The 17,568-nt window shown below is 38.6% G+C and overlaps 1 protein-coding gene across 4 annotated transcripts in view; it reads right to left on the bottom strand.

The window, feature by feature from the left end:
• Positions 1-1,498: 1,498 nt before the first annotated feature.
• The window catches only part of lzts2a (leucine zipper, putative tumor suppressor 2a), a 148,147-nt gene continuing 132,077 nt past the window's right edge, over positions 1,499-17,568 (bottom strand). For all 4 annotated transcript variants that reach the window (NM_001442344.1, NM_001442345.1, NM_001442343.1 and 1 more), the window contains 4 exon segments: positions 1,499-7,218; positions 7,298-7,567; positions 7,661-8,233; positions 8,948-9,481. In NM_001442344.1, coding sequence (NP_001429273.1) covers positions 6,439-7,218; positions 7,298-7,567; positions 7,661-8,233; positions 8,948-9,454 — 2,130 coding nt within the window. In that variant the 5' untranslated portion in view covers positions 9,455-9,481 and the 3' untranslated portion in view covers positions 1,499-6,438.

The raw sequence follows: 17,568 nt of genomic DNA on the forward strand, positions 1-17,568 counted from the left end.
CACTGTGTTTACTGACCACAACCCTCTAGTGTTTTTAGGCAAAATGTACAACCATAACCAGAGACTGATGCGTTGGTCCTTGGTGACCCAGGGATATAACCTGGTTATCAAACACAAGAGGGGGTCCGAGAACATCATTGCTGATGCGCTGTCCAGAGCTGGTATTGTTGGAGACTTGGAGTGAGTAAATTATATGCATTGCAATGTGTATAATTTTTTTTGAGGAGGGAAGTGTTACATTTCACGTATATTTTGTAGTATTTTTGTTGTTTTCTGCTCTGCGCTCTTCTCTCTCTCTTTCTCTCTCTTGTTGTGGTCCTATCCTGTTTCAGGTGTGCTACCATTGGTCGGGTGAGCTGTCATTCACCTTCGTCACTAAATCGGCGCGCCAATAAGGATCGGGTCCGCGCAATATTAAACCGGTGCGCTTGCGCTGTTCTGGAGGAGCGCTTGGCCTGCCAATCTCCTCACTTGTGTTGGCCGGACTGTTTGTTTGATTGATCCGCTTGATTTGTTTGCGAGTGCTATTTTCTAGTTTTCTCCCTGTTTATCCTGATTTATCAGTTAAACTTGTGCTGCTCTTGTTAATGTGTAGTGAGGTTTTGAACGATCTTTATGAGAATTGGATTACGGTTTTGTTTCTACATTTTTCTTCGTTCAGTCAGTTTAGTGGGTTGGGGTTTAGTTAGTTCGTTTTGTTATATTTATTTCTTTGTTTTGGCAACACTCCTATTTTTCTTTAGTTAATTCAATTATTTAAAAAAATACATTTATCTTCCATGTTTAACATTATTCATTAATAAATACTTACTTTTTGTTTCACTTATCAAGCGTATGCGTCTTCTCCTCATTCACCCAGCATCAATAGACTCACTGATTGTTACGTATCATCCCTTTAATTATTTACCATCATAAACACGTAACACATATTCAGTTAATTAAGACTGATCTCAGAACTAATTATACGTTATTGCTCACTGAGCAAAGCATTGAACTGCATTTTTGCTAATTAAGCTGCCAACACCCAAAACATGGATGCTTCTACAAGATGGGAATCTCAAAACTCAAAGTCTTACATGAAAATCTTCTAAATCTTAAAACTAAAGTGAAGATTCAACTCTAACAAGTCTTTCTATTAACGTTAGACACCTACAATTACTTTTATTGTCAATATTTTCTTCTCTTAATTCAATCCCACACAAAGCATTCCTTCATGTTGTCCCAACACGAAACGCTTAAGTTAACTTAATGGTGGACAAATTTAAGTGGACTGAACATAAAACAAATAAATTGGCAAAAGAAATGACAAGAATTGCATTGTTTCAGCTCATTTTAACCAAGTAGTTTGAACAAGCAGCAGGAATTATTATTTTACATCTTGTAAAAAGAGAATCCTTTAAATCGGGATGTCAATATAATCGGTTTAATAAAATCCCTTATTATATTTTTTCTTATTGTAAAATTGTTGGCTTAAAACATTACAAAAAACCCATCAGACTTTGCATGAAGTGACTTTAATTAAAAACACATTTTTACAAGAAATATACAACAGAGAAATATACAAACATGACTACAAACACTACAGACTGACAGAGGAAACAACACAAGCACATACATGAGGGCAAAAAGGTTAAAAGTTAATTCGCTTTGGTCTATTCACAGTGGTTACACCTTCAAAATAGATATTTTTCATGTGTAAAAACAAATGTTTAGAATATGTCAATAATATTACAATATGACAACTATTTACACGTGTGTTCCCATCAGGGTTATGTTTGACATGTCAAGGAGGGATGCTCAGGACATTATCCAAGGGTAAGAAAGCTCTTTTTGTACACTCATGACATATATGTGTACAGAGATGATTCTGACAATGAAAGAGATAATAATCTGAGCAGGATGAAAAATAAACACAGTGAGACAATTCCTCAGGTGGTTAGAAATGGTCAGAATTAATCAAGACCAATCATAGTGAGCCATTCTGACAGCTACTGAAAGGAATCATTTGGCATTTGATGAAAGGAATACAAAAATGATCATTACATAAATAGTGTTTGTTTTACTGTAGTATTATATTGCTTTATATAAAAGGAAGCACTGAGTAAAGAATGTGAACATGTATTGACTATAGGCTGCTGAAGAGAATCTGCAAAATGCACAACAGATTATCTTTGGCTGAAACAGCTACTTTTGAAGTCAAAGTTCTTGATGTTTTATCGTCAGATTTGGTCTTCCCTGATTACAAAGCCTTGTTTACACCTGGTATTAAGATGCATTATCTGATCACAAGCCGACAATGATAAAAACAAATCTAAATAGGGGCTGAAGTGTTTTGAGCTTGTCCATTTTCGGCTTTTTCAAAGGCCATCAAACGCATTCAGTCAGATTACCTAGTGTAAGCACTCATTTGCTTGAATGTGTTTAAGCAAGCATAAAAGACCACCTACTCTCTGACCTAATTCTTAAACATTAGAGGACATTGTTTGAGCATGAAGCCAGACAGGGTTTAAAACGGCTGTCTGATGTCAAGTTTGGTTTAAAGTTGAACAAAAAAGAACTACCCAGCAAACAATTTTGTGTTTAATTTTTTGGCCCACGATGATGACTGGCTTATTAGCTGTTTCAGATTTCCAAGAGCTATCCTCTTGGAGTTCTGTGCTGAGTTGGGTCCAGATTTGGAAAGAGAGACAGCGAGGAGGCTCCAAGGTGGCAGGGTGCGCAATGGGTGGCTTCTAGCTAAGTTTTTTTAATACTATTGAGCGTAATTATTTAACTGCATATCAGGAGACCGTGGTTATCCATTAAAGACGTGACTGTTAACCCCCCCTTAACAACCCACAAACTAACCAAGAGCGCAGATACAATGATGCCCATTCTCTCACTCAATCAGTTGTAGAGCGGGCAATTGGGCAGCTGAAATGCTGGTGGCACTGCCGTGATAAGAGCGGAAGGGTGTTGCTATACCGCCCTAAAAATTATTCCTCTAATTCATCTGTGTCTCACACAGACAGGGATTCCCCTGCCTGTTCGATTCACACTTTGACGGTGCGCTGCTGTTCTCCTCCTAACCTGCACCTTTAGATCTGACCATGTCTTTTTTAATTTGTTCACAGTGCGATGTTCAGACCCCACTACGTTAACCGCGTCAGCTAAACTCTTGCACTCTATTTTTTCTTTTGCTATTAATTCCGGAGGACAAACTTGCAAACAACAGTTTTTTCTCCGGTCTATCTCTAAAAGGACCACCTTCAATTCACATTCTGTGACATTTCTCTTCTTGCTTGCTTTTGCCACTGCTTTTTCTTTTGGTTTTGTGGAGTCATTATCATATTTATACAGGGGAGGAGGAGGAAAGAAGGGGTTTTGCGCTTATTTCCCATTAGATCAGATGTACAAAGAGAATATGCATGAGATTCCATGTACGCAGTGTTTCAAACATCTGTTTTTTTACTGTGTACCCACATTTACAGCTTTGTCCGTATGCAATGTTTTTGTAATAATTCAACGCAAGTCTTTGTACATGAGGCCCCAGATGTAAATAAGATCTTCTTTAGTTGCTTGTGAAAGTGCATATACCAGGTGTAAACATGGCCTAAAAGTGATCAGGCAAGTGGTTTTGCCTCTTTTTCCACAGCACACTCAAAACTGATTATGTAATTATGCATTATTGCTAACAAAGAACGCCCCGTGACAATATGCAAATGCCAGCTACTGTTTGAAATACTGTATGAAGTGCTAATGGAAAATTATCTTTCTGGACAAACTGATATTTGTTGAACCCACCAACTTACTTGTGTTACCACAAAAAAACTTGAGGTGCTACATATAAAAAATATACATCATATATTCATATCTTCATTTATTTATATTTTGCTTTAAAGAATCTGTTCTTGTAAAAACATAGTTTATATAGTGTATATATATCCCTTAAACAAAGTGAGCACAAAGGTTTGATTAGTAATTCTTAGATTGTATGCAAAATAATATCTATGCATTCATCAACTATGTCATTTACTTAGCAGAATCGGTTGGAAAATCTAACTAGTTGACCTTTGTGACACAACTCAATGCCAGACTGTCTGGCCACAGAAACGCTACGGTGTCATGCACACATGCTGTTCACTCTGTACAGTGTGCATGGCAATACTCAAAAAGAAAAAAAATATATATGTATTGCCTCTATATTTGCTAGTTACATCTGCTAATATATCATCTAATTAAAAAAAATAACACTTCTACATCAATGATTAGTATCAAATGTAGTATAAGCAGCAGGGCTGTGAGATGAGAGGAAACAGTTCTCGCTGCATAGAGCCGTAAACGGCTGAGAAGAAATGAAACAATGTTACTGAGGACTCAACACCAGCAAAGTGACAACAGCACAAATGAATGCAACAAAACTGAACATACAAATTCTTCCCATCAGTGTTAATGCTGGTTTGATGGGCGAAGTGAGTAGTGTGCTCATTACAAGGTATGAGGAACTCTACGAAACCTTTGGCCTGCGTGCTGTAATTCTTTCCATCAGTTTTTAGGCCTCATATATCCATTTTCCACCATCAGAAACCAGTTTAGGTTTAGTTTAGGCCCAATCCCAATTATATTTTTGTACCCCTTCCCCTTGTCCCTTAAAACCGAGTGTGAAGGGGAAGGGCTTCAAAATGAACTCCTAAGAAATGCACCTGCACACGTCATTGCAATCACTTGCTTTATATGAGATCAGGCGATTGCAGCTGCTATAGTTATTCCAGTTGTGTTCTTTTTTTGGTATTTATCTTCAAGAAATCCCTGAAGGCATATATTATGTTATCATAACGATCTAATGTGGCAATAAAATCATAACTGTACTGCGCATTTACACAGGGGCCATATTCATCATTCACCATATTTTCCATATACCATATATTCACCATAAAAAACAACATTAACATTATAGCAGACACTGTAAAAAGATCATTCCAAGCCACTAGACATTACTGACAAGGTATTCGAGTGTCGAGTGTCAGAATGTTGTGGGACTGCTGTATAGGAAATATTATTATGCATTATAGATAGCCAAATTTAGCAGGTTTTATTTTAGCGTTTTTTTTTAAAGCATGACAGCAAAACACATACGCGGTTATGAATATATTAAAACATATGCTTGTTTGTTTTAAAAATTCGTAATAATGACAAAAAATACTAATTTGTCGATCCCCTTACTGCAGGTGCAGCTATGCGCCTGTTGTGGCTGGTGTATTCTGGGAAATTTTCTTACCCCTTGGTTTTGAGTGTGGTCCTAAAAAATCTACATTTAAAGGGCTATTTTCCCCTTCCCCTTGAAGCCCTATGCCTTCAAGCTAAAGAAAATTGGTTAAGGGGAAGGGCTAAGGGGTAGAATTGGGATTGGGCCTCAGAGTCAGTGCTATTGTTGGTTCGAAGCTGGTTCGTCTGATGAGCCTTCTAAGTACTGATTTGCTTTTCCATTGGAGCAGGGGTGCCCAAACTTTTTCTTATAAAGGGCCAAAAAGTTTGATTGATCCATCTTGCAGTGTAAGCACAGCACCGACAGAACGCTGCCCCAGATAGTCAATTGTGACACGACTACTTTGAAAACCGTGCAGTCTAAACTCGGCATTAAGTACCATTGTCTTGGTTCAGAGCTGGTCATATATGTGGCAAAAGATAAAGAACTGATTTGGATCTAGGCTCTGGCTCTGAACCAGCACTGGAACTGCCTTGGTGGAAAAGGGGTTTTAGTCATTGTATTTTTCATTTTTTTTTTTTTGCCAAGTCTTTTCTGTGTGTAAGTTATTTAGCTTAGCTAAGGAGAGATTGTAATTAAGGCTGCCAATCAATTTTTAACTAGAAACAAAATGTTACATTATTATTGGAGTATTCAATAGAAACTCTTAAAAGTATTATATATTCTCTTGTTAGTCCTATTTAATTAAAGATAAGCCTTTCATTGTCTGCAGCCCACAGTAGCCAATTTACTGTAGCAGTTAGGCTTGACAAGCAGTTTCCATGTAGTTCACAAAAGATGCATTCTAGCATGCAATGTTATAAACTTCTTTGGTTGCTCTGTCACATCTTGCTGTTCATTGCAACTTATTGTCGTTCAGAATGGTTAAAACGTATCTTTCGTGAATTTTTTGTGGGAAAAGGAACTAGGAACAACGCACCATCTTTGAGTACATCCTTCCCTTCGCCAGTGGCACCAATTAACTGCAGGACACAGTAATTGTACATTCATCTGAGGTCCCACACAGGTTTCTGAGGCAGGAAGTGATCATAAAGATGTCTAAATACAAACATTCCCTGTGTTATTGGCCTCTGTGGATATGACAATAATAACGGCTTGAACATTATTCTTTTTGAAATAGTATATAGAAGCATGCCAAATGACACTGCAGTGAAGAAGACTGGTGCTTCTTACAAGCACAGTGGAGATGTGGGTTAGATTTCAGTGGCAGTTATCTCTTCAAAATGGATCTCGTTGCTACGCATGTCAAACTCCTCCATGTCCCTGTTTTCCAGCTCCAGACTAAGTTCCCTCATCACACGCTCAAGGTCGCGGTTTCTGCGGTACATCTGGATGTAGTTCTGCTGCAGCTGCTTCTGGTAACGAATCACCTTGTCTTTTTCTTCCTGCCACACCCTGCGTTCATCCTCAAAGCCCTCAAGCTGGTCTTCGCTTCGCCTCCTCTCATACATCAGCTCTGCCCGAAGGCGGTCCACCTGCTGACGGAGACCATGAAGCACATCTACGCTCTGGCGCTGTGCCTTTGCTTCATCACTCTCATATGCAAGAAGTTGCTCTTCACTGCTGTTGTCCCGGAAAGCAGGGCTTATCCCATGACCAATCCCCCCACGGCTTTGGGGGAGTGGCAAGCTCATGGATTGGCCCTTAGAAGGAAGAGTTTGGGGTGTGGGCACAGCCATAGCTTCTTTAAGACGAAGGGACTCTTCTTCCAAACGACCCATCTTCTCCCGAAGGAGCTCAGCTTCACTTTTACGGCGTTGCAACTCATTTTCGCAAACCTCCAGTTCAAGTGTGCGTGTGCGAGCTGTGGCGTGGGCTTCCTGAGAGCGAGCCTGGCTAGCTTGAAGCTCAGAACGAGCCTCTCTCAACTGGGCCTTCAAAGCAACAATTTCACTGGCCTTCTGGCCAAGATCTGCCTGTACATCCTTCAGCTGCTGTTTTAGCAAAGAGATCTCCCCTGATTTCTGACACACCTGCAACACAGAAACATTCATTTTAAAACCAGCTGAATGTAATAGTCTTTTATATGTCCACACAGCAAAAAGGCCTCACCTCCCACTTTGTCTCCTCTAGACGAGGGCCAAATTGAGTCTGCTCCCTCTCAAAGGAGGCACATCTCTTTTCCAATGCCTCCCGTTCCTGCAGCAGTTGGGAGAAGTCCTCCTGTAATTTCTTTTTCTCCTGCTGCAGTTGAAACACCTGCAACTGTAGAACCTGCTGAGCACGTTGTGCCTTCAGCTGCACCTGCTTCATTTTTGATGCACAGCTCTGCCGAAGATCCTCCATTTCTTGCTCACAGCGCTTCTGTTTCTCCTCATACACCTGCATTGAGAATACAGATGATTTAAGTTGTATCGTGTATGATAATTTCCTGTCAAACTGTTGTAAAAACTGGTAGAAATCTAGGATCATTACCTGACATATGGCTGCCTCATTTTCATCCAGGTTGTCCCTGAGTTGCTGCAGCTCCAAGTCTCTTTCCCTCAGCTTCTCCTCAAGTTCCCGAATGACACCTTCATATCCTTCTCCTGGAGCTGGGGAGCGGCCACATGAACCGCTGTCCGAGAGGGGCTGGCCACGCCCACTTAAAGACCCTGTACTCTTACTGGATGAGGATCGTCCACTGTCAGAATTAGAGTGTCCGTGGCCAACGCCAGAGCGTGTGGTTTCCATGTGCCCATTAGGTACCTCACTCTGTGTCAGGCTGTACCCTGTGCTGCTGTAGGTCGGTAGGCTGGAGAGGGAGTTGCGGCCTGAGTCTGACATGGTGCAGGACTGGCTACTCCGTGCATTGCGTCCCCCACTGTATGAGTTGCGCTTCTCCTGACAGCCCGATCCTGCTCCAGTGCCAGGAAGCAGGAGATTGAGACTGCCCTGGCTTTCAGACAGACTGCCTCCTGATCTTGGAGACAGGTACTGCACAGAGTTGCGGTTCTTTGGCAAAACAGGCTTAAAGGCAGTGGGCCGGATCAGTATTTTCTCCATACTCTGTCGTCAAAAGTAAATGGTTAATCTTAACCGTATACCAAAACTGTTCAACAAAATTGAATTCTCTAATGCTCACCAAGCATTTATTAATCAAAAATATAGAAAGACAAAATGGCAAAGCTTTTGCCATTGTTTTTTGGTGCTTAGTTTTTTGGCAAAGCTTTTTTTCAGATGCCATTTCACATGTGTATCTTAAAAATATTAAATGCATTAAACCTCCAAGAACACCATCTTTTAGTGTTGTAAGTGTAATGAGGTATCATTGATTAAATGTGTATGGTGAGTGATGGCATATTGACGTTTTGCAGTATTTAAATGCTCTCCTTCTTCATTGGAAAGGAAAAGCTGAATAGATGTGTGAATTGTCAGCCGCCATTCTTTATACTAAAACAATTAAATGACACCTCAACAACGAAACAGTGGGTCACATTAGAAAGAAAATGCTTTAAGAAATGTCCAGGGTTTAAACACTGTTAAATTAACTAAAACAGTTTTTTACAGTAAGTCTCTTTTGAAAAATATCTGCATGATATCAATTAAAAAATCATGTATACTTCTAGAAATAACTTTACAAACCCTGCCTGATTGTATTCTTGGTTACTGCATTTTGGTTCACTTTATATCTTAATTTTTTTTTAAATACATTGTCACTAATTTACAATTTATTGTATTATTTTTGTTTTCAAATGTCAACTGATCAACTCCAAGACTTACCTTTTCCAACCTGCCTGACACTGGGACGAGTTTTGGCGGAGGTCCACCGATGTTACCATTCATGCCTCTGTTATCAGAAGGTTCTTCAGTGTCACTGGATGGGCTGCATGTGCTCACGTGATTATCATTCCAATCACCCACTGGCTCATCACTCAAATAGCCATAGTTGCCATTGCCAGCCGAGATGAGGGCAGAAGACTTGTTCTTAGCGGGTAGAGGAGGCTGACTGTTCAGAAGCTGCTCCTGTGAGCTGGAGCTGCGCAGTGTGCCCTCTTGTTGTCGAAAACAGCTTGTAGCTGGTGTGGGTTTGCGATATCTGGCACCAAAGTCACTGGCGGCTCGACAGTGGCGTTCCTGGTAGGTACGTCCAGAGATGAGGCTGCTGACAGAACCCATGGTGCCAGTGACATCTACTGTGGGGGAGTGAGACACTGAGCAGCACTGCTGGACGTCAGTACTGGGCTTTGGGTGATCAGTGGGTACAGGCAGTGCCTGAACTAGAGCCATGGTGAACACCCGACCAGGACACACACTCTGTAGAGAGAAAAACAGTGGACAAGGAATAAAGATTTTGTAATTGGCATGGATGTCATTTATCCTGTAAAATAGATTATTCTGTTGGTCATAATTACACTAGCTTCATCATTTTAAAACACATGAACATGTTGATGTCACAGCTTAAATTTCTCATTGTACTCAGAGTATAGCCACAGGTTGCTTTTCAAAAAAAAAAAATCTTTGTATCTCGATGGGCTTTTTTCAACAGGTAGTTACAGAACTCTGTTCTAGGAACTAGGCATAGAGAAGTGTATTTTCACCTAATGTAATATTCTTAATTTGCAATGCTTTACAGTGACAAGATGGTCAAAACTTTTTTTTTTTGTGTGTGTGGCATTCAACAATTTTAGCAACTACAGGATGGAGGGCAAAATGTTGATCAAGTGTGCATAAACTGTTTACATGTATTTTTCAAAAATGAAGTTGTCGGTGTTTCATGTGGATTGTAATCAGCCAAACAACATACAATTACATTGGGTTAGCTCAGTGGTTCTCAAAATTTTTCCACCAAATACCACCTCAGGAAAAACGTGTCTCTCCAAGCACCACCATAATGACCAGTATTAAAATACAGTAGCGCAGTAGGCTTTATTAAGCAGCTACATCACTGCACAGTGCAAAAGCGTGGCAGATTAAGTCTTCTTATTATGAATATTTATTATTGTCAGCCACTTTAAACATTATAAATAGTTTGAACATTAAGATTGTACTGTGCTTACAATTAAAAAGAAATAAAGAGTCACAGTTTAAATCAATATGTGGCACTGTTCTTAAAAAGTAAACAGCTGTACTTAAAAGCATTAACAAAAAGTAGCCTATCCATCAAAACCTGGTAATGTTCCTTGGACCTCATAAATATAAGCTATATGTCATAATATTCATATATGAACTCTTTTTGATACATTTTGAAATATATGTTGAATGTATATATAAATTATTTGTATATCTTTGAAATTTAAACATTAACTTATATTTTAAATAAAGGAATTGGATTTACATATTTAAATTAGAAATTAAATCTGCTTACTGTGCGTTAGAGTAGGCTTTGTGTGTCATAAAAGCAAGTGATTAAACCATACCTGTCAACATTGGGATATAAAAATACGAAATACGCCCCCAACAACCGTTACAAATATGTGGAGGAGATTACATAACTAACATTAGAAAATTGAAAATAAAATAAAAGGTTCAGCCTTTTAAAAAAAATTTACTGATCACATTGGTGTTATCGTACGCATTAAAGGGTTAAAGTATGTTCATTTTTTTACTTTAGTTATTCAGAAATTCCACTAGAAGGAAGCCTTTTAATAAAGCCCTCCCTTATTTTTAACTGCATTAAAGTTTATATCACATTTACTATGTACTTAATGTAGGACTCTTCTTTTGAAAACAGGAGACGCAACAAAGCCAGCCACAGTTTGTTTTCCATATTACAGTTTTTCTCAGTTGCTTTGATACATTTCTCACAACACTATTTACATTTGCACAACAGTTAATGCATTTCTCAAAACAAATTGTCATTTGTGCACATCATAGTAGCAGTCTATCATTCTTTCCAACAGATTGCAAATGCCTTTGGACATGCATCAATTGCTTTCATATAACTCTCTGCTCTTTTATAACATTATTATTTGTTAATGTCATGTCAGTCAAGATTAACTTAACTTGTGAATACTGAATATTCATAAAACTAATAGTTCTCATTTCATTACCTGAGTCATTACATACAAAAATGTATGTATTTTCTTTTCTTTTACAATGTTTTGTAGTTTCAAGGCTTTCACTTCCTCCACCAGGCCCATGATCGTCTTCTGCTGTTGTCTAACAACAGAGACTTCTTCTGTCAACATATCCAGCGATCGCTTGATATCATCAACCTCCTCCATCTGTGTGGTAATCTTTTTTGGTGTTTTATCGTTCTTTCGTTTTTAATATTTTTTTTTGTAGCATAACCTCAACACCAGCAAGCACCAGCAAACACTCTCTCCACCGGAAGGTTCGAAATTAAATGTTTAAAATGTAATGTTTTTGCCGTTTAGTCTGTGGCAGTTCATCTACAATGCAAACTTAACTTCACACAAGTTGAAAAACAAATTGCACAATAATGATAGCGCTCTTTGCAGGGATCGAACAAACAACTTTTAGGTTTCTAGCTCTTTAAATTATCCATGTCACCAACATGATTAATGTTTTAATATTACATACTGTAACTTTAAAGGCCATAACATAAAACAAAACTTCTAAAAAAAAGGGCAAGCAAGCATTAGCAGCACATTGCATATATTGTGAATTGGTGTATTAGAGTTTATTTCAAAGATGGGCATTGAAGGGTATATATTTAGTCTGCTGTTGTGTGCTAAGAGCAGCCTTGCCATGTGGAATAATCTGCAAAGAGCCTGCCAGTCCAATCAATTACACACACCCTCAATGCACTTCAAAAAACACTCCGATGCACTTCAAAGAGCCACATGCAAGAGAAACAGTCCAAGTTGCCATGAGAGATCAGACCGTCCTGTCTGCATTGGCATCTCAATGACCTCTCTGCCACAGGGAAAATCCAGTAAAGAGAAGACCAGTCTTACTCAAACTTCTCATAGGACATTCCAGTTCTGTTCACTCATCCACATGCCACCCCCCCACATGCCATTTTAGCTGAGGTTTGAATTCTGATGAAGTCAAAGTAGCATACTTCGGCATGGGAGGACAGCATTTCTGTTGTCCCAGCCTTCCTGCACCATCTATCAAATTGTGATTCTGCAGAGGCCTGTTTCCATTTGTGGGATAAAACTGCATTTTCAGTGAATACCTGAGGGTCTTAGGAATTTAATTGTCATCCTCATTAAAAAAAAAGTCCAAAGCTTGGATTTATTTAAGATAAAATGTTATAATCTTCCACAGGAACAGCACCTCTACCATTTCACTTCATTTCTACAAATGAAGTGCATGCAGAAAGTGTTCATAGCGCTTCACTTTTTCCATATTTTTGTTACAGCCATATTCCAAAATGGATTAAATTCATTTATTTTCTCAAAATTCTTCACACAATACCCCATAATGACAATGTAAAAAGATTTTTTGAAATTGTTGAAAATTTATTAAAAATAAAAACCCTAAAAAAAAAAAAAAAAAAAAATCACATGTACATCAGTATTCACAGCCTTTGCTCAATACTTTGTTGATGCACCTTTGACAGCAATTACAGCCTCAAGTCTTTTTAAATATGATTGGCACAGCTATCTTTGGGAATTTTGCCCATTTCTCTTAGCAGTACCTCTCAAACTCCATCAGGTTGGATGGGTAGCGACGGTGTACAGCCATTTTCAGATCTCTCTAGAGATGTTAAATAGGATTTAGGTTTAGGCTCTAGGCTCACAGACAGAGTGACCATCAGGTTATTGATCACCTCTCTGACTATGGCCCTTCTCCCCCCACTGATCACTCAGCTTAGATGGCCGGCCAGCTCTAGGAAGAACGCTGGTGGTTCCAAACATCTTCCACTTACGGATGATGGGAGCCACTGTGCTCATTGGAACTTTTAGAGCAGCAGAATTTTTTCTGTAACCTTCCCCAGCCTTGTGCCTCGAGACAATCCTTTCTCGGAGGACTACAAACAATTAATTTATCTTCATGCTTGGTTTGTGCTTTGACAAGCACTGTCAACCCTGGGACCTTATATAGGCAGGTGTATGCCTTTTCAAATCATCTCCAATCAACTCAATTTACCACAGGTGAACTCCAATTAAGCTGCTGAAACATCTCAAGAATGATCAGGGGAAACAGTGTACCTGAGCTCAATTTAGAGCTTTACGGCAAAGGCTGTGAATACTGATGTGCATGTGATTTTTCAGTTTTTTTTTTTTTTTATAAATTTGCAACAATTTCAAAAAATCTTTTTTATTATGGGGTATTGTGTGACGAATATTGAGGAAATAAATGTGAATACATTTTGGAATAAGGCTGTAACGTGAAAATTTTTGAAAAAGTGAAGCGCTATGAATACTTTTTGGGTGCACTGTATATGCTTTAATTCAATCAACAGCAGTCATTGACTTTATGATAAGGTACAGTGTCTCCAAAACTTTAAAGAACTTGTGAAGACATGACTCTTTTGCAAGCACTTAATCACCTTACACCCTTGAACCAATAAACTTAGGACCTGTTTACATCTGGTATTAGGAAGACAAAAAAGTAAAAAAGACACATTCCTATTTATACCTTACATTTTAATCTCATTAGACCATTTGATTGACCTTTGTCAAGTATGACCTTTTAAAAAAATAACAATAATTTGAAATAATCCATTGCCATTTTCATATGAAAAAGGAAGGTTACAAAGAAAAACAATACAGAGAACAACAGCCATTTGCCTTCAAGTCAAATATACAGTTTCAGTTGTTTATATGAAAATGTCCCTTAATGGAATAGAATTAGGTCAGTAGCCAATGCCAAATGTGTCAGAATTTGAAACAAATTGCGCTCTTATCCGAAGTGGTTTATTAATAAGAATAATGCAAGATAAAACAATCAATAAGCGGAAGATGTGAAAAAAGGCATGCTACAAAACCATAACAAAATTCCAACAGATCTTTCAATTTATGAAGAAAAAGCATTATTAGTAAAAATTAATGCAAAAAGTTAATATTTTGATTTCATCATTAATTTTCCTTCGGCTTCCCTTCCAGCTGCAACCCAGTACTGGGAAACACCCAAACACATCCAAACACTAAGGCCAATTTAGCTTATATAATTCACCCTTAGCGCATGTCTTCGGACTGTGGAGGAAACCGGAGCACCCGAAGGAAAGCCACGCCAACAAAGGGAGAACATCCAAACTCCATACAGAAATGCCAACTGACCCAGCCAAGAATCGAACAAGCGACCTTCTTGCTGTGACGCAACAGTGATAACCACTAAGCCACGGTGCAGTCATTATTTTGATTTTGTTATGTTAAATCACAATAGACCCATGAATTATCTTTAACAAAAATTCTGGCTCTAGAGCAAGGGTGCCCAAACTTGCTACTGGAGTGCCAGTGTCCAGCAGAGTTTAGCTCCAACTTGCTTCAACACACCTGCCAAGATTTTTTCAGTAGAAACCTAGAAAGAGCTTGGCTGTATCTAAAATTACCCTGAAGAAGCAGCCGCATCTAGAAGTGTCTGCAACCATAATGGACATTCTGAAGTGAACTGAATCTATCCAACAATGCAATCCAATAACACATATACAACGCATGGACACTCAACAGCTAGAACATACCCAAAATGCACTTTAAGAGTTTGCTCAAAGGATTAATTTCAGCATCTGACCATAAAACCATGGCCATGTAGTGGAGTCCAATCAATGAACAATTCAAAATAAAAAATTTTTTAATTAAAGCAGTGCTAGTATACATGACAGACATTAGCATACTTTGTTTCATTACTAATAAGACAGCTCACTATATAACTATCACAGGGTCTGACTGAGACGTTTAAAATCTAATCTGCCTAAGGTATTTATCAACCAGCAAAACATAAACAAAATGACATTCCTTTTGGTACCAACAATAGTGCTCAAAGTCCCTTGTTCATTTTGATTCACTCCTTCAAGTGGACCATATTAGTGAAATGAAAAGTAAATGAGGGTATGAGGGTGATTACAGAGCTCAATTAGCTATTTCAGGTGTGTCTAATTGGTGATTGGAGCTAATTCTGTAGGACACCAGCCCTCCATGACTGTGGCTGTTTTTCAATTCCAAGAACACAGAGAAAGTGAAGACCGGTCTTGCCAGGTTACCTCAGAGAAACAAACTCAGAAGACCGCGAGAACAGAGAACGCGTCCTGTGAGAAATGAGATGCTACTTTCTTCCTGATGGTCACATGACCTTCACACATTGTTAATGGAAATGTATTTAAACATTACAGCATTCACACGATGAGTAATTGTTTTCCACCTTTTTACAATATCTACCACGTATAAAAACTTTACAAATATACGTTGCACAATACAAATGAAACTTATTTTAATACAAATTTAAACAAATAAACAACCTTAATGCGATTATGCCTTTATTAAGATGTTCATGGAAATGTTTACTTTACCGTCTCATATCGTTGAATATAGACATGAAAATATCAATCTTTCTGTCACAGCTGAGGAAAAGAATAATAATTATTAAAAGAAAGAAAATACTTGGACAAAACAGTGCAGTGAATGAGGTTCAACTGAAAGTTCTGAGAGAGAAGAAAGAGGGATAGCGTGACTCTCTGAGAGTAACAGTTTCCAGGGCGGCTTTCTTTAATGGCTCACGCACATGGTTCCACTAACATGACTATCAGGTATTTCTACATCAGCGCTTCTTATAAAGTAAGCTCCTGCAGTCAATCCAGCACTCGTACTGCACTGAGACTCAAACAATCATTACTTAATGCAAATATCTTACAAACCTAACCAAAAGTTTTAATCTCAGAGCGTGTCCAAGACCAGAAAAAGGCGAAGTCATATAATGCTAAAAATCATCATGGATCACCTCACTCATTTTGAACTTGCTTCAACTAATTCCACTCCTACCTACAAGCCAGTTCTTACACTTTGTTAAAGCCAACCTGCACCATTCCCAACCAGATTCCAAATGGTACCCTAAAGTCAGTCGATTCGAATGTATGATTGAATGGCCGTTATAAGTGATTATCAGTTGATATATATGGAACAGTAGGGGCCTTCTGTTTCTACTGTTAGGCTCAGAAGGCTGTTATCATCCATCCACAAGGTTAATCCGCTATAGATCACATACGGCTGCGGACAGAAGTTACAAGAACAAGAATTATTTATATTATTTATTAAATTTCCCATTTATTGTATTTTATTAACGTCTAACTCTAGCCCAACTCTAAACCCAACCGTCACAGTGATGTAAAAACAGATCTAGATCTAGAGTCTTCTTTACTAGAATAACTGATCAACTATATATATATATATATATATATATATATATATATTATATTGAGGGCGATGCGGTGGCGCAGTGGGTAGCGCTGTTGCCTTACAGCAACGCATTTCTGTGTGAAGTTTGCATGTTCTCCCCGTGTTCACGTGGGTTTTCTCTGGGTGCTCCGGTTTCCCTCACAAGTCCAAAGACATGCGCTATAGGTAAATTGGGTAGGCTAAATTGTCTTTAGTTTTTGTGTGAGAATGAGTTTGTATGGGTGTTACCCAGTGATGGGTTGTAGCTGGCTGTATGCTGGATAAGTTGGCGAGTTGAGCCTCAAATCTCTCTTCATTAGGGACCAAGCATCGAAATGGTGCGTAGGCCCTGTTGGAAAAGCTCTGTTTCTTCTTCTTTTTCTCTGAAATGAAGTGCGAAAACTCCCGAAACTTTGCACATGCCCCAGATATGATGAAAATTTACGTTTGTTATAAGTTTTGGAGAAGGGTGAGGCAAAATGGCTCGACAGTGCCACCTATGCACTTTTAACAGACTCTCCCCCGAGCTACGTTTCAAGCACACATACAAAAACTGGCACAAATATCAAACATGCCAATACCTACAAAAAAGTCTCTTGGAGCAAAATCTCAAACCCAACAGGAAGTCAGATATTTTTAACTTCCTCTGCCGAAAAAGTGCAGTTTTTGCCATTTCCAGGTGTTGTACTTTAATCCCTAGGATTTTATCCGATCAACAAAAAAATTAGGTATTGTAATCTAAAGGCCTTGGCGATGTTAAAGATCTAGAGTTTAGAGACTCTAGAGATCTAGAGTATTTGCCGAAGCGTGTGACCGTGGCGGCCTCTCAAACTTTGACGATTTGCCACAAATTAGGAACTCTGAATTTACAAATTTGATGACAGTCCTGACCTGAACACATTTATATGCCAATATTACAATTACAGTTATAGCGCCAACTGCTGGCAACAGGAAGTGACATGTTTTACAGTGCAACAAACTTCTCCTACATTTTTTTTCACATTAAATCCATGTTCCATTAGTTTAGTCCAAAGACCTTTGTGATACTAAATTGTGAAGATCTAGAGTTTTTGTCGAAGTGTGGTTTATTCATAAACTAATTTCGAGAGGATCACGTGC

This window comes from Danio rerio, chromosome 13, assembly GCF_052040795.2.
Source record: "Danio rerio strain M-AB ecotype USA chromosome 13, GRCz13ab, whole genome shotgun sequence".
NCBI lineage: Eukaryota > Metazoa > Chordata > Actinopteri > Cypriniformes > Danionidae > Danio > Danio rerio.